General features: G+C 31.2%; 1 protein-coding gene across 1 annotated transcript; it reads left to right on the top strand.

Annotated features, from left to right (window-relative positions):
• The first annotated feature begins 6,059 nt into the window (after window positions 1–6,059).
• LOC139512207 (calcium-binding mitochondrial carrier protein SCaMC-2-like) lies at window positions 6,060–21,158 on the top strand. Its single transcript, XM_071299642.1, has 10 exons — window positions 6,060–6,300; window positions 7,849–7,975; window positions 8,625–8,712; window positions 8,989–9,103; window positions 10,923–11,081; window positions 11,654–11,806; window positions 12,332–12,439; window positions 13,517–13,684; window positions 15,640–15,784; window positions 18,398–21,158. Exons 1-10 carry the CDS (start codon window positions 6,133–6,135, stop codon window positions 18,568–18,570), a joined length of 1,404 nt encoding a protein of 467 aa, XP_071155743.1. The 5' UTR covers window positions 6,060–6,132; the 3' UTR covers window positions 18,571–21,158.
• Window positions 21,159–22,941: the final 1,783 nt, after the last annotated feature.

Genomic DNA, 22,941 nt, shown 5'->3' with positions numbered 1-22,941 from the left:
TCCTTTTCATATATGAACTCTATATCGACTAGTCCCTTGAAACCATTACAACTTTTCTGTGTGGCGTAATTCCCTTCTCCTTATACACGTGTTAATCTTACATGTGATTTGATTTTTAAAGGTTCTTAAGCTTTGAATTAGAAATTTAACTCCTTAATACAAAACAAAAACATAAATTAGTATATTTTTACTATTTGCATAGTTGTATTGTTTACCTTCCATTTGACAGTAAAATAAAAAAATAGTGCTGGTTTAGATTTTCTTCCAAAAGATATCACCAGCCCAGTAGTGAGAACTTTTGTGTTGACATGAATAATTCATAACTATAAATTAACTGTTTAGAAAACTTTGAATTCTTCGTTATACTAATGAGATTGCTTCCACCAGGAATAGACTACTTTAGCTGTATTTGGGAAAGCCTTTTGAAGTTTTGTGTTTTCAATACTCTTGAAGCCTTTATAACTTTTTTATTCAAACGCCACTGATTTGTCTTTTGTAGACAAAATGCGTGTCTGGTGTACACAGTTTTATTACTGGTATCTCTGATGAGAATTTATCAGCAGATAGATGTGCATCCGTTTGAATTTTCTGGTATATTGTATCATTCCATTTCTCATTTTCTGCGACAGATGTTTGACATAGTTCTTTGAACATATTAATGTCGATTGGCCGATAAATCCCAAAGACACCAATAAAGGGATAAACCAAATAGTGATAAAATAGATAAAACAATCTAATAGCACAAGTAAATCTAGAAAGGAAAAGTTATGTTTTTTTTCCTTCAAAATTAAGGGTTAAGTGTAAAAAATAAAGTGAGGGTTCTTAGATCATACATCCTTCAGTAAACATAATTATTCACCTACATAAGTAAAGACTACAAAGGAAAGTTGTACCGTTTTGTAGTCATAAAACTGTGCATGGTTCAGTTTCAGGAAAATGAAATATTCCGTAAGTTGTGTGAATGAATAACATGAATAACGACTTATTATATAAGTGAATGGTCTAAGACAGTAACATAACTATTTTTCAATTTGCATATAAAACAGAACGAATGATATTGTCTGCTTGTGTTTGTTGCAAAAATGAATACTTACAAAACAAAAAGTTATTGGTCCGTTAGACATTCTTTGTCGATAGACAATGTTGTCAAACACTGCATGTGTCAAAATCAAAGTGACATTTATGTTTCTTTTTCTGCCGGGTCATATCCTCCTTCAATAAATTGAAGATTCTGATACATAATTAAGATTTGTTTTATCTGACAAGTTTCGTTTGATTGAGAAGACCGCATGTAAGGAACTTCTGTGCTGGGGTTCAATGGTAATAAATATATACAAGTGAAATTGAATTTTTAAAAATGGCCTGAAACGGTGGGAGCATTTATGGTTCTAGTGGTTTATCTGATTGTTGGATGTCAGGTAGAAAGCTTTATACATGAAAACATGAGTGTTGTACCAGGTATGCCATTTAATGAATATTTCTACCTTGATGCACTGGTGGTGTGAGTCCTACTTCTATAGAAAAGGCTACCATATTAGTCTTATTTCATAAAACGTAACTAGTCTGGTTTTCCTGTCTGTGAGCTTGTGATGATTTCCATTTGTACGTGGTCTATCATTTCTTTGATACGTATCGATTTCTGCCAGCACCTTTTGAATAGCGTTTCAATGGACGTTTTTGTGGCTTGGTCCCAAACACTTTAGACTGCGATCTGACTAGTCCAATGTAAGCTTGGCTCTTTCCTTTTGTCGATGAAATTCTGATGTTTCGTCGCAAAAATCCAAGTGTTATATTTGAATTGTCCGTTACCTGCTGTGTGTATTGATCTCCATTTCAGTTTGTTTGAAATGGTGATATCTAAGTATTTGAATGGCTGTACTACTTCTCAACTGTGGTCATGACATGAAATGCTGTTTTAACTGGTGTCTCCTTTTTAGCTCACCTGGGCCGAAGTGCCAAGTGAGATTTTCTCATCACTTTGCGTCCGGCGTCCGTCGTCGTCCGTCGTCGTTAACTTTTACAAAAATCTTCTCCTCTGAAACTACTAGGCAAAATTAAACCAAACTTGGCCACAATCATCATTGGGGTATCTAGTTTAAAAATTGGGTCGGTGATCCAGCCAACCAACCAAGATGGCCGCCATGGCTAAGAAAAAAGAAAATAGTGGTAAAATGAAGATTTTGGCTTATATTTCTGAAACAAAAGCATTTAGAGCAAATCTGCCGAGGAATCAAATTGTTTATCCGGTCAAGATCTATCTGCTCTGAAATTTTCAGATGAATCGGAGTACCCGTTGTTGGGTTGCTGACCCTAAATTGGTAATTTTAAGGAAATTTTGCCATTTTTGGTTATTATCTTGAATATTATTATAGATAAGGGTAAACTGTGAACAGCCAGAATGCTCAGTAAATTAAGATCTACAAATAAGTCTGCATAATCAAAATGGTCAATTGATCTCTTAAGGAGTTACTGCCCTTTAAAGTCAATTTTCAACATTTTTTCGTAAATTTTTGTAATCTTTTACAAAAATCTTCTCCAATGAATCTACTAAGTCAAATTTAACCAAACTTGTCCACAATCATCATTAGGGTATGTAATTTGAAAATGTGTCCGTTGACCCGGCCAGCCAACCAAGATGGCCGCCATGGCTAAAAATAGAAAATAGGGGTAAAACATAGATTTTGGCTTATAACTCAAAGCATTTAGAGCAAATCTGACATGGGATAAAATTGTTTAACAAGTCAAAATTTATATGCCCTGAAATTTTCAGATGAATTCGACAACCGGTTGTTGGAATGCTGCCCCCCCCCCCTCCGGCCCACCCAATTGATAATTTTTAAAGAAATTTTGCTGTTTTTGTTTATTATCTTGAATACTATTATAGATAGATTTAACCTGTAAACAGCAATAATGTTCAGCAAAGTAAGATAAACAAATAAGTCAACATGACCAAAATGGTCATTTGACCTCTTAAAGAGTAATTGTCAATTTTTAACAATTTTCATTAGTTTGGTAATTTTTTGTAAATTTTTACAAAATATTTTCCTCTGTAACAAAAGGGCCAAGTTTATTATAGATAGAGAAAATTGTAAGTAGCAAGAATGTTCTACAAAAAGTAGGATCTACAAACACATCACCATCATCAAAATTCAATTTTGTCATGAATCCATCTGTGTCCTTTGTTTAATACATGTATGCACAAAGACCAAGGTGAGCGACACATGCTCTTAAGAGCCTCTAGTTTTTACCCTCAAGATGTTGCATTTACCAGGATGAATTTGCATGTACCATAGTTTTCCCATCTTACTGGTTATTCATAGCATCTTGTAATATTTTTCCTCATCTTTTTTATGTTATTGTCAGGTAGGCGATGGTTTTATCTGTAATCAGACACACTGTTCAAGTCTTCCTGCAAATCATTTATGTAATAGAGGAAGGGACTCGACCAGTTTTTCTTTCTTCATGGGTGATGTTATTCCAATCTTTTCTTTTCTTTCATGCTTGACAAAAGTCAAGAATTTCTTGGATCTCTCAAATGGTTTGTCATCGTTTTGATGAGTAATGATATCTTCAATGTGTAGCCCTGTAAGCATTTCGTTGTTTTCTTTGCACCTCTATCTTCGAGCCTTTATATACTTTGGGATCCTAGTTTTTTTTCCATTCTTTAGTAGAGTCGTTGCTTTTTTTTGGTGTAGTTAGATTATTAGATTGACTTTCTTCCATTGTTGTGCTTATTTCTCTTCTTGTATTGTTTTGTGTGTGGTACATGATCTAGATTTGATTCCATTTTGTAGAACAGTCATTATTCTTACCATGATATATTGTTTGCATTTCTGATTTTTAGATCTATAGATTTGACTCGGCTGTTTATATAGTGTAGTAAGGTCATATTTGTAACCTACCAAGTTTGCTCTATTATATTGTGATATATGAGTCTTCCTCGTTCCTTAAATTTTATGGTATTCGTGTCTACTTCTGAACTTTTCCAATTCCATTTTGTGGTCTTTTCGATAAATGGTGTAGTTTTCTGGGCAAATCTTTTAACTGCTATCATTTGAGTCTATTCATGTTTCAGTTCACGATACAAATGGATGTAATGCAGTTGCTCTACGAAAGATTATATTTTGGTTGAATAAAATAGAATTAAATTTGTTTCTCTCGAGATCATTGATTGTACAACGGTGTCGATGGACTTATAAAATGAAGCCATAATGTCCTTTATTCAGTGTGTGAGTGTATCGGTCCATGTTTAATTTCTAATCAAATTGAATAATCTCTCCAAAAAAATGTGTTTCCTCCTATAATGAGTGTGTAAATGATCAGGATGAATAAATAAACTTTAAGGTAACAGTAGCATACTGCTGTTCGAAAGTCATAAATCGAATGAGAGAAAACGAATCCGGGTTACAAACTAAAACCAAGGGAAACACATCAACTATAAAAGGAAAACAACGAAACAGCATAAACACTGAAGTGCAACAAAAAAATCAAAAGACAATGCAACACACAAAGATAAGAACTATAAGATAACAACTGCCATTTTCACGACTTAGAACAGAACATGTTAAGAAAAAATAATGGGTTGATCTTGCAAGGTTTTGTGGCTAGCAAAAACTCGCGCTTTAATGTCAATGTTAAATATAACACTAAAATGACAAGATAACATAAACACCGATGAAACAGCAACCAAACGAAAACATTAACAAAAACACAATAAGATGATTAATATACAGATACAACAATAAGCTCTAAAGTAGCCTTCTCGAGTTTTTTTAGGGGCACCATCTCTACTTAGAGTCCTTGACAAATATCCCCACTGCCAAATCGCCATACTTTTCGACCTCTACCTACTTAAGGAAAAGGGTAAATTAGCTCGTTGGATTCACTCATGCCAACTCGCTTTACTTACGAAAAAAGGTAAACTCCCGATGAATAAAGGTCGGATAACTCGCCCCACTTTTAAAAAAAATAGTAAATTCCGGCAACCATGCCAACTCACCCAACTTATGATAAAAGAACTATATATTGCTGCATTAAGGAATACCAACTCTAACAACTTAAAAAACCCAGTAAAATACCGGCGAATTTAGTCCTGCCAACTCGCCCAACTTTTGATCAAAGAATTATATCTAACAGCATTAAGGAATACACACTCGAACCACTTATGAAATGAATTAAATCACAATGAATAAACGTCTGCCGCCAACTCGTCCCACTAAATGAAAGAAACGATTACACCGTACTGAATTATAGCCTACCACAATATTTTCATGTGTCCAAGCATTCCTTACAATGATCTGATAATGTAAGTGATAAATGTGACCTGGTAAAATATGTCTGGGCGGACAAATATTACTAGTATAAAAAGCCCATGGTTACAGAATTTACTAGTATATTTAGTCCATTGTTAGTAATCTAACTTTCTGTTCTTAAAATCAGCCAATGACATTTCAGCCTTCCAATTTTTGAAGCGTTTTGTATCAATCAGACAAAACCTAGTTCTTTAAAACAGAAAGTAAAAAAGAGCGTTTTCAGATCCTTGTAAGCAAAGCTTGGACATATGATATGTATTTCAGTCAGATTGGGCCTACCAACTAGTCCCACTTATGGATTTAATGAATACTTATGAAAACCTTAGAAATGCATCTTGTATTTTTTTACTTCATTAGTTGAATAAAGCGGAAAGAGAGACTGAGTATTAGTATTTCTGTCATGAACGATGTAATTGACCATTGTAACGGTTTATCGATGATGTTTGTTGTCTGGTAAATATAATACATTTTTTTTATAATTTCTTAATAAAATTATATAATTCATAAACTTTAAATACAGTGATTCAAGTTAAATTATATACAGTTTGTGCAATATCAAACTCCCATAGGATGCATCTCTGAATAAAATTAGATATATAATAAATATGTAAATATATATATTTTTTTCATTTGTTTTATAGTAGAAAATACAAATGGTCTTGTATTATACAAACGTTGTTGAATACTTTTATTAAACTTTTATTGTGGTGATTAGCTACAACATTTGCATTAGCCAATTAGAAACGATCTTACATTCACTGCGGGATTGTTCAACCGAAATATCGTCTACTGTTGACAGGACCAGGACATACAGTTCACGATGTCTAGTGGCGAAGAAGACGCATCCAAACTGAATCCTATGGAAACAGCTAAACTGAAAGAACTGTTTAACAAAATAGATAAAAATAGGGATGGAAAGATAGACATAATAGACTTGAGCACAGCGTTATCGGAGCTCAAAGTGGCACAATTGCCTGGTCATGCACAGGTGCTTTTTTACCTGTCCTTCCAGTTCATTAACTCTTTGAAAAACGTTCTGAAGATAAGATACGCCTACACATATTAACTAAATATTATATATTTCTCTTATACGTCAATAGTCACTAACAACCTGAAATAAAGTATCTATAAAACATCATACATGAAAACTGTAACTTGAGGTTTTGCTAGCTTTCTACACCACCCTCCCTGGATATTTCTCTAATAATATTTTTGATATGTTCCTTTAATAAATAAAATGATAGTTTTCATAGTGTCACAACATATTCTGCATAGAAAATATGTCTTTCTCATCAAGCCTTATTTGAAATTATAGATTATATGCCAGTTTGGTGTAGAGAGACATATTTTTTTTTTTTATTTATACAGTCCCTGATCATGAGATTGTAACAGCCACTATGTTACATCAGTTAAATTTTGATGTACTGAGGGGTAAGAACAAACTCCGGCTGGCCCCCAGCATAAATTTAAGTTGTATTTCATAGCTCACATAAAACAGAATAAGTTGCATCATCATGCAAATTTATTTAGTATTCATAGTACCCTCAAGAGGGGGAAGAATACCCCCTCCTCATGTGGGTCTTTGCATCAATTCTCCAAATGGAACTTTGTGACTGGTTGATAAGTTCGTTGGAACTTTTGGGCTAGTTTGTTAGTCCGGTTTTGACTTATATTTGCCAAAGAGTAACTTTGTGGCTAGTGAATAAGTTCCTTTTGACTTTTGTAATCAGTATCTTGGTTTCCCTTTGAAAGGTTCAAATATAATATATGTTGCGCTTTTACTTTGCATCAATTCTTCAAATGGAACTTTCTGCCTGGTTGATAAGTTCTGTTGGAACTTTGGTGCTAGTTTGTTAGTTCTGGTTTTGACTAATTTGGCAAAAAGGAACTTTCTAACTAGTTGATATGTTCCATTGGAACTTTTCAACTAGTCACTTTGTTCGGGTGGAACTTTTAAACCAGAGGAAGAACAAAGTAACTAGTTAATAAGTTCCTCCGGAACTTTTCGACTAGTTAGTTCTTTTCGCCCGGAACTTTCCAACGTTGGAACAAAAGATCATTTACAAGATTACCCTAATTAAAGCTGTCATCACCATCCTGTGCAAAAAATTAATTCTAGACTTGAACTATATAAATAATTTAAATTCTAAACTGATATATTTTGGTGCATTTTTATTCAATGATAAGAGAAACTGATTGTTATAATCTCAAAGTCAGATTTAATGATATTTCAAAATTCAGGACTGGCCTTCATTCATTTCATTTTTAAAGGAAATGTTGAAATAAATTTCTTTAGCCAGGACCATTCAACTTCTTAATCTAATTTTGGGTATCCATAGTTTTCAATACATGTGTAAAAATAACTTCTGCAGAAGAATTGAATATTTAACATTTTAACTAATTTTGGTTGTTGAGTTTGGCATCAATGATCATTTAGAAAAACAGTATAAACACAGTAATTTGTCAAGAATACAAATTTTTACACATATTGGCCATGGATGAACAAAAATTTCACAAGTTTATTTACTTTTTTCAGGAGTTCTTCCAGAGACATGACACAAATCATGATGGGCAGATAACATTCAAAGAATTTGTAGAATTTATTTCTGAGCACGAGAAAAAACTGCACGAGATCTTCACAAAAGTAGATGTAAATCGTGATGGTAAGTATATATAAATTCCTATGAATGTGACAGAAAAAAAATGTTTTAATTTTATTATACTACCATCAAAAAATTTTAAGGTTTTATATTGCTGTCATGTCGTTGTCTGAAGACATTAAGAGTTTCCAAAGAGGGGGAGGGTCAATATTTATTCTTCAAGATTTAAGAAAATGTCAAATTTCCAAAAAAATAATTGGGGGTCACAATTGCTAATTCTTTGTATATAGTCTGAAAACAGATTTATTTTAGTATTGCACAACAGGACAGTGTATCACTATTGCACAAAAGCAAGAACTCGTCAATTGAATTTAAATTCAAATCATTTAACCTATCTTATGTTCTTTGGCTTAATTTATTCTGTGTCAGAAACCTATAATGTGTCAAATATTTAATTACAATCCAAATTCAGACCTGTATCATGAATATTGTGTCCTTTTTTGCCCAAATTGTTCAGGTTTGGACCTTTTCTGTCATATCCAACTGCACTTAGCAACGTAGTTTATTCTACATGTAGTTGGTTTTTTAAGAGTCTCAAGATACTCTTTTTCATATATTGTTTGTTCATATCTTTAAATATCATCTATTTTTCAAAATAAGATGGAACACAAATTGGGAAACAAAAATATTTTAAAGTTTCTTTATATTTTAGGTTCTATTGATGTGAATGAAATAATGGAAAGTTTCAAGAAGCTAGGCATGAAGGTAGAAAGGAAAGAAGCAGATCAATTAATGAAAATGTAAGTATTCATTTTTCAAGTGTTGCTTTACTGCTCATTTCCTGGAAAGTTGGGGCATAATCTTGCCAGTTAAATGTTGAAATTTCTGTAGCAATACTCTCCCAAAGTAAAGGGTAAAATCTTTAGTCCACAAAGAGTTCTCTATGACTATTTTATCTTAAATGATGACTTGAACAAATTATAATGATTGAATTGCATGGGAGATGTTGTGACTCATCCCTTAAAAATATCCATTCTGTAAAATTTAAATTAAAGTAATAACTAATTTATTGATAGGATGGATAAAGATGGATCCAGGAAGATAAATTGGCATGAATGGCGGGACTACTTAATATTGTCATCTGGTGTGACTAAACTAGAGGATATACTTCATTACTGGAGACATGCAACGGTAAGTTATAGACAATACTAGTAAATGCAATCTCATATGATCATATTGCTGTCCATGTTTAAGCTTTTACACTTTTGTAGCGGATGTTTTTTCAGGATCATGGAGTTTGTAAGCACCGTATTTGATTTTTCCTCTATGAATGTCCAGAGTGCATATAAGTCATGTTTCATATATTTCTTAAACTGTTGTCAGGGACAAAGAAGGTGTTTTTATGTGTTTCATTTTACTTTTCCAAGTTGCTTTCAAGTACTGTAAATTCAGAAATTATTCAGATGTTTTAATTATTGCGAAAAAATGTGACAGGATTATAATTGCAATAATTCAAACTCGCATTTTGAAATTTTTTACATGAATTAAACAAGATTTTTCTCAATATCGCAAAAAATCAATTCTCATTTAGTCTAAAATGACAAAAAAGCAATAATAAATGCATGCAATAATATCTGAATTTACAGTATTGAAATCACATATATTTTTTCAAATAGTTTGCAAAGCATAGTTTTTTCTCCATGTAAATATTTATAAAAGACCGAACAGGTATGAGAAAATAATGCAATCATTTATGGTGATAGATTTTTTGTTGTTAGCAAAGTAGACAATGCAATAAGTCAACATTTTTTTAAACATGTAACAAGATATAAAAGAAATAGACTGCAAAACATGATTTTGTTTTTAGTAGCCTTCAGTAATTAATTATTTCAATAAAGTTGATTTTAAAAGTGCAAGATAAACAATAAATGTATTAGATAATTAATTATTTTTTCTGTGCCTTATCTCCCTTAGACTACATGTAACTGGTTATATCCAGTTAAGTTAAATGTACTTTTATCAGTGTAAACAACATCATGCATGTTGTACATGATTTTTTGTGTGTAATTAATAAGGAAAACAACAGGTAAAACAGAGAGAGGTGTAATTCACCTGTCATTAATCATAAGATAAAACAAGATGAGGATGAAATACTTATGAAAAACATGTGACAACTTAATAAATTCATATGTATGCTAGATGGACACACATAATAAGATGTGACCTTCTAAATAATGAGGTAAGCACTGATTTTTTTTGCATCTGTTTGCAATTGTGTATATGTGTGTGGCAATGGTGGGTCTTTTTTTGGAAGGGGGGGGGTCCCTTTTGATTTTTTTAAATTTTAAGATTTTGCATTTCTGAGAGTTTTATTATTTAAAAAAAGGGGGATTTTCTTGTTTTCTGACATGAACTCAAAAATGCTTTGAGCAGTTTTCATAAAACTTTGTTGAATTGTTTATAGATCTATTGATTTAAGCTCCCTTTTAAATACAAATTTTTGATTTTACATTTCTGAGTTATGGCATTTTATTCATAAAAGGGGGGATTTTCCAGTCTCAGAAAATTACTCAGTATACCAATAGCAGTTTTCATGAAGTTTGGTTACTGGTTTATATCTATTAGATAACCTCCCTTAAGTTTTGTTTTATTAATTTCTGATATGTTATGAAGGATTTATGGAACTTTACATGTTAAAAAAAGTGACGGGCGTATCGTGCAGCCCTTAATTACCTTGTGAGGTGAGATGAGATTAAGCTGTAGTTATAGAGTACTGGTCATATGATAGCCCAGTTATCACTTTCAACATGATAAAATAAAAAGATGCAGATTCATGTCAGCATTTACCATTGAATAACTTTCTATGCCTTTGCTATTTTTGAATCTTGGGTAAGCATAAGTTTAGAACCCAACAATGACTTCTCTAGATCTTAATAAAGTGAATCTGCCCTATTGAGACATTCATTTCCAATTCTGAAATGTAAAATTTTAGAACTTGTAATTGTTGCAGATTATAGATATTGGTGAGAATGCCATTGTACCTGATGATTTTACAGAGAAGGAAATGCAGACTGGAATGTGGTGGCGTCACCTAGTGGCAGGAGGAATTGCTGGAGCTGTATCAAGAACAGCTACTGCACCGCTGGATCGTATCAAAATATTCCTACAGGTAAATTGAGCATCAAGATGAAATTTTCATCCTTCATCATCAATATGGAATTTTGTTATGATAATAATAGGTCAGGGATAATAATCAGTTATCAAATAAACATCTGTTTTCAGTTTCTGAATTTTTGTCTTAAGCAGAAAACACTAACAAATGTATGTAGGACAAACTATGTTCAATGTCAATGCAAGGAATATGGGAGGAGCATGTTGTGATATAAAAAGAATTGTTACGATTTGTAACCACTTATTTACCAGTCCCTTTTTATCAACCAAACCTTTAACTTGCTAGCATTATGATAACAGCTGCAAAGATGTTATAATTAATGGCGATCTTGTAGCAAACACATAACCCTATACTGTGTTTTTTTCTACGATATCTGGTTAAGAAAAACTTTTATTTTTGGAGGAGTGAAACCAGGAAGAAATAAACACATTTTACAACAATATCCCGTTGATTGTATTTAAGATTACCCAAAAATCGTTAAATTTTCAAAATTTGAAATTCTTCATATTTCCTCTTTTAATTAAGATCAAAATGAAAATGGCTTTTACTGTAAAATTTCTTTCTTATAGGTTCATGGTAGTAAAAATTCAAATTATGGTGTTGTAAATGGATTGCAGTACATGGTCAAAGAAGGAGGAGTAAAATCTCTGTGGAGGGGCAATTTTATAAACGTTCTTAAAATTGCACCAGAATCTGCTATCAAATTTATGGCTTATGAACAAGTAAGTATTCAGAGTAAATAAAAGAGATAAACAGAGATAAACAAGTATTAGAACCAAAAACTGAATATAACAGAAAAATGAGATGTTGAAAAACATAACAAACATTCAATTGTTTCATAATAATACAAAACATTGCCACATTTAAGCAATTTTGTCATTATTATTTTTTTTGTATTTTCTGTAAGGGTTGGATTTGAAAAATCACCTTTTTTGAAATGATTTTTTTTTTTTTTTAAAACAAATTATAAATGAAAAATATGTTATTTATAAATTTTAATACTGATCTACCTTTGACTGCTGTTTCCAATAAAGCATTGATTCATTCAGCTTGACATTCGTATTTTACATTTTTCCGCATTTGTAAAATATTTCATTTCTGTTCTTTTAGTATCACATTAAAATAACCATGTTATTGAATTGTATCTTTGAAGTATTTTAGAATAAATTATATTTGTACAAAAATTAAAGAAACTGGAATCATACCTTCATTGACATAGCTTTATAATACAAACTTTCTTTTATTAGTATAAATCCTTGTTCAAAGGTGACAGAAGTGAAATTACAATGGTAGAGAGATTAATGTCTGGATCTTTGGCAGGAGCTACAGCGCAAACAATTATCTATCCAATGGAGGTTTGTTATTAAGTAAAGTATTCTCTATCACAGTCTGTTTATACCATAATAGAAGATATTTCAGGATTTCAGATTTTTTTATGGCAAAATTGAAAAAGGAAGACTATTGTGATAAGGTTAAGTTTATGGGAAACCATGAGTGGTATTTGGTATGGAAATGTATATAAGCATTGGCATCTCATTTCCATGGATATTTTTTTACCTGCCACCTCGGTGATGAACTATTGACTTAAACTTTTGCCTATTTAACACGTATTAGTTTGTGGTTAGGTCAGTTAAACAGTTTGAGAGGAACTATTAGTGGTTATTATTAGTCTATGATATTTGGTATGCAGATGTATAAGCGTTGGCACATCTCATTTCCATGGAAATAGTTTGGCTGCTCCATTAACACCTGCTTCCACAAAATCCATGAAAATTGGTATCCAACAAACAATGATGAATCCACAGATTAGTGTTTCCAGCCTTAGTTTATATAACTTCAGGAATACATCGAGAGCTGGTAGGAGTCAAAGAATAAGCAGAGCTGCATTTTCCTGTGGTGGATGTGCTCAAAAGGGACAGATTATTATATTTAGAACAAAAAGGCCATCCCTACAGTACAGTAGAGAAAATGTTGCCTTTTCTAGAAATGGCCCAAGGTGATATACATCAAAATACTAACCTTGACTAGAATAATTCAGCATTACTCTATTAGTATGATGGCAATGAGAGGGGCAATACATGAAGGGATTTCTATATGACACTATGATATGATAAATAATGTGGAACACACTTTCAAGACCAGTTTTTCAGTAAAATTGCTTTGTGTTGTCTCTGAAAACTAAAAAAAATTTAAGGTGATACCTAATGCTACAGGGAGATAACTCTGTTTAAATCAGCTGAGCAATTTAATCAGATTTATTAAAGTTTTCAAAACTTGTCCCAGAATCCCATTTTTGACAAATATGTATAATTTCATCTCATTGTATGTAAAAAAAATAAAATAATAATAAATGTAAATACTGTTTAAATTTTGACAGCAGTGTTGAGAGTTGAAATAAAATAAAATTAAAATTTTGACATTTGCTCTTACAGGTGTTAAAGACAAGATTAGCATTGAGGAAGACCGGTCAGTTTGATGGTATCATTGACTGTGCAAAAAAAGTTTACAAGTCAGAAGGAGCACAAGTATTTTACCGTGGCTATGTTCCTAATATGCTTGGTATTATTCCATATGCTGGCATAGATCTGGCAATATATGAGGTAAGAACTATCCACTATATATTAAGATTTACAACTTGTGAATGGTGTGTTTTAGTAAAAAAAAATTATAGTCTGTGACTTCAGCATGTTCAGAATTTTCAAAAGAAAAATCTGAAAGGAAATTTGCTTTTTGAGAAGTATGAATTTTCTAAACATTATTATTGCATCACCATTTTATCTGAAAATGTTTATTGATATTGACTAAATGATGTTTAATTGAAAAATTATGTTACTGTGACTTGATAATAAGCCTTGCTCTCCACCTATTAAAGATAATTATTGTTTCATCAAATCAAAATTCATTTATTTTTTAACAAACTGCTGAAAGAACCACAGTCAAGTCATTAATGTTAGTACAGTACATACCGGTTATTTGCATAGCCTATTTGTCAGACGAAATTATGCAATAAAGCGGAGTATGCTTATATCCGAAATGCCAAAATACGGAGTCAAATAACATCGATAGTGCAGATCAGTAAAGGAAATCCTGAAGAAAGATGAACGTCCATAATCCACTTACAACATATTGAATGATTATTTATTCTAATAAAAGTTATTTGTCTAGTGTCATGCATTTTATTCTTTCAATAAAGTTTATAAACACATTTAGTTTTAGTTTATTTATGTACTTTCCTTTACCTGAGATACGAAAATAAAAAATTTCTAAAAATAGATTTGTTTCTTTGACCCGGATGTACAAATTATATTGTTACGCTTTGATTAAAACAAACTGTTGAACAATGCTACACAGTTCATAATCATTTGATACAATAAATGTGTAATGAACTGCCTTTAATATGCAGTATTTACCGATTGCACAGTGATGTAACACTGTTACTTTTACCTCGTTAGTTTCGTATATGCAAAGCAGTTAGCTAATGGGGCCCTGCACGGGTTATTTGCTGGTCACGAGTGTTGAAAGTGAGAAAATATGATAATTTTAAGTTAATGTTCTTTTCAAAAAATATTAAAAATGAAAGATTGATGAATGAAATTCTTCAACCATATATAAATGCCCTGTAATATTTAACATAAATGTAGATCACCCCTAGCCAAATTACGAGATTGCACATTGGATAATGATCGACAATTAGCAGGCGTTATTGTTTTAAAAATACACCCAAAATGCAATCTGAACAATGTTTGAAATGCAATCAATAATTAACACCTTTTGAGATAGAAGATCATAGAATGGTTGTGTTTTTACAACAATCAGCTGATTGACATTTTTATGACCTCGAGGCTTAAAATAGAATATGGGAAACTTTACCTGTGTACACATCGAGGCCTTTTTTATAACCATATAAACACGAAAAACCTGTTTTAAAACTTTATTTAAATAACACAGAAGTAAATGTGAAATAATATCAAAAATTATGATGCATTCAAGAAAAATATACTTACCAAATTGCTGTTTCCGGTCAAAAATCTCGTCAGTTTTAACTAAGCATATCTAGCTAGCGATTATTTTCTATGCAATTAACCGAAATGCCACTTGTGGGGCTATGCAGATAACCGTACAATTTAACATTAGATGAATGGGAAATGGTTTTGTGCAGGAGAAAAGTATGCAATTAACCGAATTATGCTATTAAGCGGTATGCAATTAAGTGGAATCGACTGTATCAGGATGTGATAAAGAAAGCAAATCATATTGGCCCTGAATATAACCATAAATGATTTTCAATTTTTAATGGGATGATGATGACTTGAAAATCCAGCAGCAAATTAAATGCATAGTCCAGACCAGAACTTATTAATACAATATTCATGAGCCCTAGGATGCTTAATACTTAACAGACACACGAAGCTGGATTTTCAAGTTGAGAGTTTAAAGTTTTTAGTTAGGAAATGAATTAGTTTTCTAATTACTGTATTTGGCTAATTAGTTTAAATTAGAAAATGAATTCCATTTGGAAAACACACTTTTAGATATTGAAATTTCTTTTTTTCAGACACTTAGAAACATCTACACAAAGAGAACTGGAGGAGCTGACCCAGGAATATTTGCATTATTAGCTTGTGGTACATGTAGTAGTACATGTGGACAGTTAGCTAGTTATCCCTTAGCTCTGGTCAGAACGAGGCTACAGGCACAACGTAAGTATTCTAAGACATTCGTAGAAAATGACAACACTTTGATTATTATGGATTAATGCAAACATTGGCAGTTTTTAACTTTCAGATTTAATAAGATTTACGGTGGTCCCAGGTTTTGTTTTTCTGAAAGGTCTTGGTTTACTAACTTATTTGTTCTTTCTTTTTGGCTGAAGCAATTGTATAGGGTTTTTTTGAGAATTTTTTTTATTGGAAATACTTTTAGAGTTTTATATACTATATAGTCCTTATAAATGATTTTTTTTGGTCATACAGTCTTCTATAACAATGAATAAAGCAGTGATTATAAGTGATAAACACAGTTTTTAAAGGACAACATCAGTAAGCAGGATTACATTAAAACAAGTAATGAAAGTTACCAACCACTGTCCAATTTACTACATTTGTGTATCTTTAACCCTTTCCTCCATGGATTTTTTTTTTAATATACTTGATTCGCATAGGATTTTTTTCAGTTAAAAAAAATCATCAGTTTTAAAGTGTTAATGCATTGTGAAAACCAATATTTCATCAATGAAATTCAAGTCAGATAATTCTCATGAATCTCCTTTTCATATTGGATACAATTTTTTTTAAAGTCTGATGCAGACATTTTGTAGTCAAAGCATTTCAACTGAGGTACTACACAGGCGTCAAAAGGCGTCATCATGGAGTAAAGGGGGTGGTGTCAAAAGGCGTCATTATGGAGGAAAGGGTTAATAATTGAATAACAAGTTGATTCTGTGAATGTTTATGTTCTAGAGAGACATATAAAGACAAGTATGTATGGTTTGTGTGTGAACAAATGTTGTCACTGTAAATTAATCTTGCAATGTCATGTAAAATTTGTTTCAATAAACAATGCTCTGCCATCTTTGTACCTTCAAAAGTCATAAGGGGATAAACAAACCAAAAAAAGCATTGTTTTGGGTTTTATAAGTTTTATATTTCGTTGTTTTAAGTGTTGTAAAAATTTTTTTGGAATATCTGATACAAGGGAATACAAGAGAATTTTTTGTGCATTTATTCTATTTAATTCTATTTTTTATTGGTGTTTATCATTTCATTTTTGAAATCTTGGTGATTTTTTTTTGTTTTTTTTCTAAATTAATTCAATTTTATGGTTGCTTGTGTGTTTTTTTTTTTTTAAGTATTTCTCATGAATTCTGAATAGAAAAATCAGCATTTAACATGGGAGGATGATGTGTTCAATAAGTAACCTATTTGTTGACATGAATATATATTAATATCACTGAATATATTTATAAATTCATTAATTGAATTATTTTGCTTGGAAGAACTGTATAGTGACTTGAACATAATAATTATGGGACATTCTGGTACAGTTAAACCTGCTTTGTTTCAGCAGTCACCTGTCTCTAACTGTCACTCTTAAGACTCTCCCAAATGTATTCTTTATATAATTTAACTCTCTTCATCAAACACCTGTCTAACATAATCAATGGGCACCTACTTTTCGCATGTTTATATAGAGAATAATACATGGCAAAATCTGTATCGTATGTCGTATCATCCTGAGACACCAATATCAGCCCAAGGGCCTAAAGGTAGAGGGTGAAATGGCATGTGATACAGATTTTGCCATGTTTCATACGCTTTATCATATATTTCAACAGGAGAGTTATATTATATGAACTGTTCACTGGGTTACCTTCAGTTCTATTTTTGTCTTGTTTTAAAAGCCTTAAAAGAACTGCTCAATTACTTATCCAAAGCACGTGGTTTACCTTAAAATTTGCGTGCTGTTTTAAAAATATATTGTTTATTATTGATTTTTTTTGTGTGTTTTGTATTTTTATAGTTGCATTTAGTGTGCCAAAAAATATGAAAACTTGACGTTCGTGACGTCACATGTACATACCAAACAATGACGTCATTTAATAAATTGTGTCACGCCCGAATGACCGTACCTATTTTGAGGAAAAATATTTTTTAAGCTTACATAAATAAAAACTGACTTTATGTAAAAAAAAAAATAAAAAAAAATAGGGGTGTGATAAAAGGGTAAAGGTGTGATAAAGGGTGCGCATCAAAGTTGCACGATATGGATTAAACAAGCAGGCTATTTATCAAATATTCAAAACTACTGTATTTACCACTAAACATATGATAAATATAATTATCTACCACTATAACTTGACAAAATATATATGTGTTTAGTATTGAGATAAAAATCAGAATAGAAACCCTTTTGCAACCAAAATCATGAAAGAGGATCATGAAAGAGGAGGTGTATTTGTGAATACTTCATGTTCTACTATCTTCACTTTCCAACATTATCACTGAGTTATTTCTTGATGTAAATTAATGCACTTTAAATGAAGGAAAATAATACAACATACATGTTATTTGAAAACTTTAATAAAAACAGTGGTTCCAATGACAATGGAAAATCGAAAATACATTCATACTGCTGTCCAATTTTTAAATTTACAAACAAAAATGTCACTAGAAGAAATACTAGTTAAGTAATAATTTCCACCCAAAAACATATTTGTCCTTCGTTCCTAGTACATGTACCTCATTCCTGACTTCCTTCAATTTCCTGTAAAATTGAGGAAAAAAGATTAACATATACATTGTGTTTTTTTGCAGGAGAAGGACATGACACAATGTCAGGAATGTTTAAGAAAATCATCAAACAAGATGGACCATTGGGACTGTATCGTGGCTTGACACCTAATTTTCTCAAAGTTCTTCCAGCAGTTAGTATAAGTTATGTGGTTTATGAAAAGACTCGGACTGCACTTGGTGTAAATATGTCTTAATGTAGATTTTTATTTAGATGTTTATAATAAATACTTTATTGTAAGTGTCCATTATCAAACTGCGATACATTTACTACAATTTTATAAGCACTTGCATAATTAAGAGATTTAGACTAATGTTCAGGCTTTTTGATTGGAAGTTACATGCCATGTGACTGGAAATCAGACTGAGGCTGTCTTTATTTTTGTATTTTCTTAGTTAGAACCTATTTATTTAGTTGATATTGTAACTTTAAGGATATTTCAAGTGGTAGCAATATTTTACAGTTCAGAGTTTAAAAATTATATCTTTATGAGAATCGTTAATAGTAAAATTATTTTCTTTCAAATCTATTTTCTGCTGTTTACGAATTCTTTACATTGATAAAAAAAAAAAGTTAGAGAGGACATAAATGCTAAAGTATGGTTTGTGAAAAGAATTTGTCCCACGAAGTGAAGTTTGTCTCAATTTTTTCCAATTGCAAGAAGATCTTCCTGTTTTTTCCTATTCTATCTTTCTAATTATATGCAATAGATAACGATATTTAATATTTTTTATTTGAAGTAATTATCATATCTTAGCAGTATATTATTAGTTGTGTGTGCCATGTATTTTTTTTAAGGATATAGAAAACCATACTAACAGAGGCTTAAATCTCATATATATTTAGCTGTATTATTGTATTGTAATATTCAAATATTTATATAGTCAGTTATATAAAAAAAGGTTTGTTAATGTCTGAACCATTTTATAATTATTATAGGTTGATTGTTAATTTTGAAGTTATTTATTTTCCTTATTAATCTGTTAGAAACTGTTTAAATTGATACTACCACATCCTGTTAAGTTTAAGATATTTTGCTAAAAAATTTAAAAAGCCAGAAATATCTTTTTGTGATAGGATGTTCATCTTTTTTTCAAAAAAATAGCCATGCAAAAAGTAAATTTTGATATGCTAAGAATGTTAAATTGACATCACAAACAACATTTCTTTACTAAAGTGACAACACTTTCTTGTGCCATTTATTCTTTTCAATAAATTAGCATAATTTTGAAAGGATTATTATTTTTTTTGCAATTTCAGGAATTATTAAATAACCTTGCCCTCACACCACTGCCCAGATGAAATAGCCAGTAATCATTCCCTACATTGACAACACTTTGAATTAGAAAAATATAGTATAAAGAAATTTACAACCATTTCATCATTCATATTTCATCCTTTCTTTCACAAAGCAACTGTATTAGCTGAACGATATCAATACATATTATCAAAAGAACATTTATGTTGGATTTTTGTACTTACCTTTTGCATTAAATTCATTAAATTCTATTATTTAAACGAGAATACTGATAATTATTTTAACCTTTTTGTTTGTTTTTTGTTTATTTACAAAGGCAGTGTTCTCCACAGGGATATAAAACAGCATGTTGCTGTGGCACTATATTTGTTTTGCCATAGTGCTACGGACATACTAAATTTATAATAACATGTATTATAAATGTGCTGGTATAATTTCCGAAAAGCAGTGCTATTTCAAATTGCAGAGTGCTACTTGTATATATGTGGGAGAACACAGAAAGGTGGTTTAGTTTTGTTTGTAGCAACTTTTGTTAAGTTTATTTTGTTAAATGATTACCCTATGGACCAACGGTTAGTTGTTTCACCTTCATGATTTGGTTACTAAGGATTTTTGTATTTTTTTCATTGGTGCAGTTAAATTTTGTTATTTCTTATGTTGTGAATGTTGCAAATAAATGTTAAGAATTGCAAACCTTCTCCGTCATCTACCTGCCTTAAATTTGTTTCAGAATTTTTTTAATTTTTTTATTAAGGTGGTACCCAACACCTTGACTAAAATTAATTTGGCTCGTTTAATTTTCATAAAATTTTGACAAAGTATTTACTTTAACCCTTTGAGAAAAATATAAAAATTTCAAAAAATTTGAACCAATCATTTTATCAGAAAAATTACACTGGTTACATAGCAGTTTGACAAAGACTAGTTTTGATCAATGAGAAGCTTTAATATTCCCTTAACAACACAACGTGAATAAAACGTTTAGCTGATATTACAGAGTTATCTCCCTGTAGTGTTAGGTACCACCTTAAAGACATTTATTCAGTCTTAACTGTGATGTAAAGTATTTGTTTGCGCTTGAACTTTGTACTTAATTTGGCCTTTTAAACATTTTTGATTCAAGAGTCACTGATGAGTCTTTTGTAGACAAAGCACACATCTGGCTACACATTTTAAGCCCGGTATCAGTGATATGTTTGTTTTCAAAACATTTTACCATGACATATATTTCTGAAGCATTCCAAAATTTTTGAAACTTACTTATTTTTTAATAGAAATTGGCTGAGTAGAAATTTCTGTGTTTTTTATAAATTAGTTTGTTGAAATGGTTACATCAAATTCACCAATTTACAATCCAAATGCATTTAGTATACATGTACTGAGTGTAATTTAGACATATTCATTTGTATAAAAAATAACATTGATACGTATGATGTTCAAGATTTGGGATTTCACAATTTCGAAATTTTAGTGAAAAACCAAATTTGACATTGACATTTTTATATTATATATGCATGATTTCAGATGTATGATTTACTAAAACATAGTAGTTAAGCAGAAAAAGGATAGGTATAGTAGTTAGAAAAATATGTTCAGTGGCAAATTTTTGTCTTTGGTGATATCTTATTTTAAATGGAAATTTTGGTAACATTTCAGAAATTAATGTGGTAGCATAATATTTCCTAAAGCATACACCATACATTTAGCTTAGTAAATTGTTAACAATGGGTATATAACCAATCAATAGTGCAATTATTATACCCCCCTTCCCTCCTCTTGCAAAAAATGTTTTTTGGAGGTATGTGTGAATCAAAATACAATTTGTTTTTATACGACCGCAAATTTTGAAAAAATTTTCGTCGTATATTGCTATCACGTTGGCGTCTGCGTCGTCGTCTTCGTCGTCGTCCGGCGTCCGAATACTTTTAGTTTTCGCACTCTAACTTTAGTAAAAGTGAATGGAAATCTATGAAATTTTAACACAAGGTTTATGACCACAAAAGGAAGGTTGGTATTGATTTTGGGAGTTTTGGTCCCAACATTTTAGGAATTAGGGGCCAAAAAGGGCCCAAATAAGCATTTTCTTGGTTTTCGCACTATAACTTTAGTTTAAGTTAATAGAAATCTATGAAATTTTGACACAAGGTTTATGACCACAAAAGAACGGTTGGGATTGATTTTGGGAGTTTTGGTCTCAACAGTTTAGGAATTAGGGGCCAAAAAAGGGCCCAAATAAGCATTATTCTTGGTTTTCGCACAATAACATTAGTTTAAGTAAATAGAAATCAATGAAATTTAAACACAATGTTAATGACTACAAAAGGAAGGTTGGTATTGATTTTGGGAGTTTAGGTCCCAACAGTTTAGGAATTAGGGGCCAAAAAGGGACCCAAATAAGCATTTTTCTTGGTTTTCGCACCATAACGTTAGTATAAGTAAATAGAAATCTATGAAATTTAAACACAAGGTTTATGACCATAAAAGAAAGGTTGGGTTTGATTTTGGGAGTTTTGGTCCCAACATAATAAGGGGCCCAAAGGGTCCAAAATTAAACTTTTGTTTGATTTCATCAAAATTGAATAATTGGGGTTCTTTGATATGCTGAATCTAACTGTCATGACTGTGTATGTAGATTCTTAACTTTTGGTCCCGTTTTCAAATTGGTCTACATTAAGGTCCAAAGGGTCCAAAATTAAACTTATTTTGATTTTGACAAAAAATGAATCAGTTAGGTTCTTTGATATGCTGAATCTAAAAATGTACTTAGATTCTTGATTATTGGCCCAGTTTTCAAGTTGGTCCAAATCGGGGACCAAAATTAAACTTTGTTTGATTTCATCAAAAATTGAATAAATGGGGTTCTTTGATATACCAAATCTAACTGTGTATGTAGATTCTTCATTTTTGGTCCTGTTTTCAAATTGGTCTACACTAAAGTCCAAAGGGTCCAAAATTAAACTTAGTCTGATTTTAACAAAAATTGAAATCTTGAAGTTCTTTGATATGCTGAATCCAAAAATGTACTTAGATTTTTTATTATGGGCCCAGTTTTCAAGTTGGTCCAAATCAGGATCTCAAATTATTATATTAAGTATTGTGCAATAGCAAGTCTTTTCAATTGCACAGTATTGCGCAATGGCAAGAAATATCTAATTGCACAATATTGTGAAATATCAATTTTTTTTTTAATTAGAGTTATCTTTCTTTGTCCAGAATAGTAAGCAAGAAATATCTAATTGCAAAATATTGTGCAATAGCAAGATTTTTTTTTAATTGGAGTTATCTTTCTTTGTCCAGAATCAACTTAAA

This window comes from Mytilus edulis, chromosome 2, assembly GCF_963676685.1.
Source record: "Mytilus edulis chromosome 2, xbMytEdul2.2, whole genome shotgun sequence".
Lineage (NCBI taxonomy): Eukaryota > Metazoa > Mollusca > Bivalvia > Mytilida > Mytilidae > Mytilus > Mytilus edulis.
The sequence above is the reverse complement of the archived record's forward strand: the minus strand, read 5'-3'. Positions and strand labels throughout refer to the sequence as shown.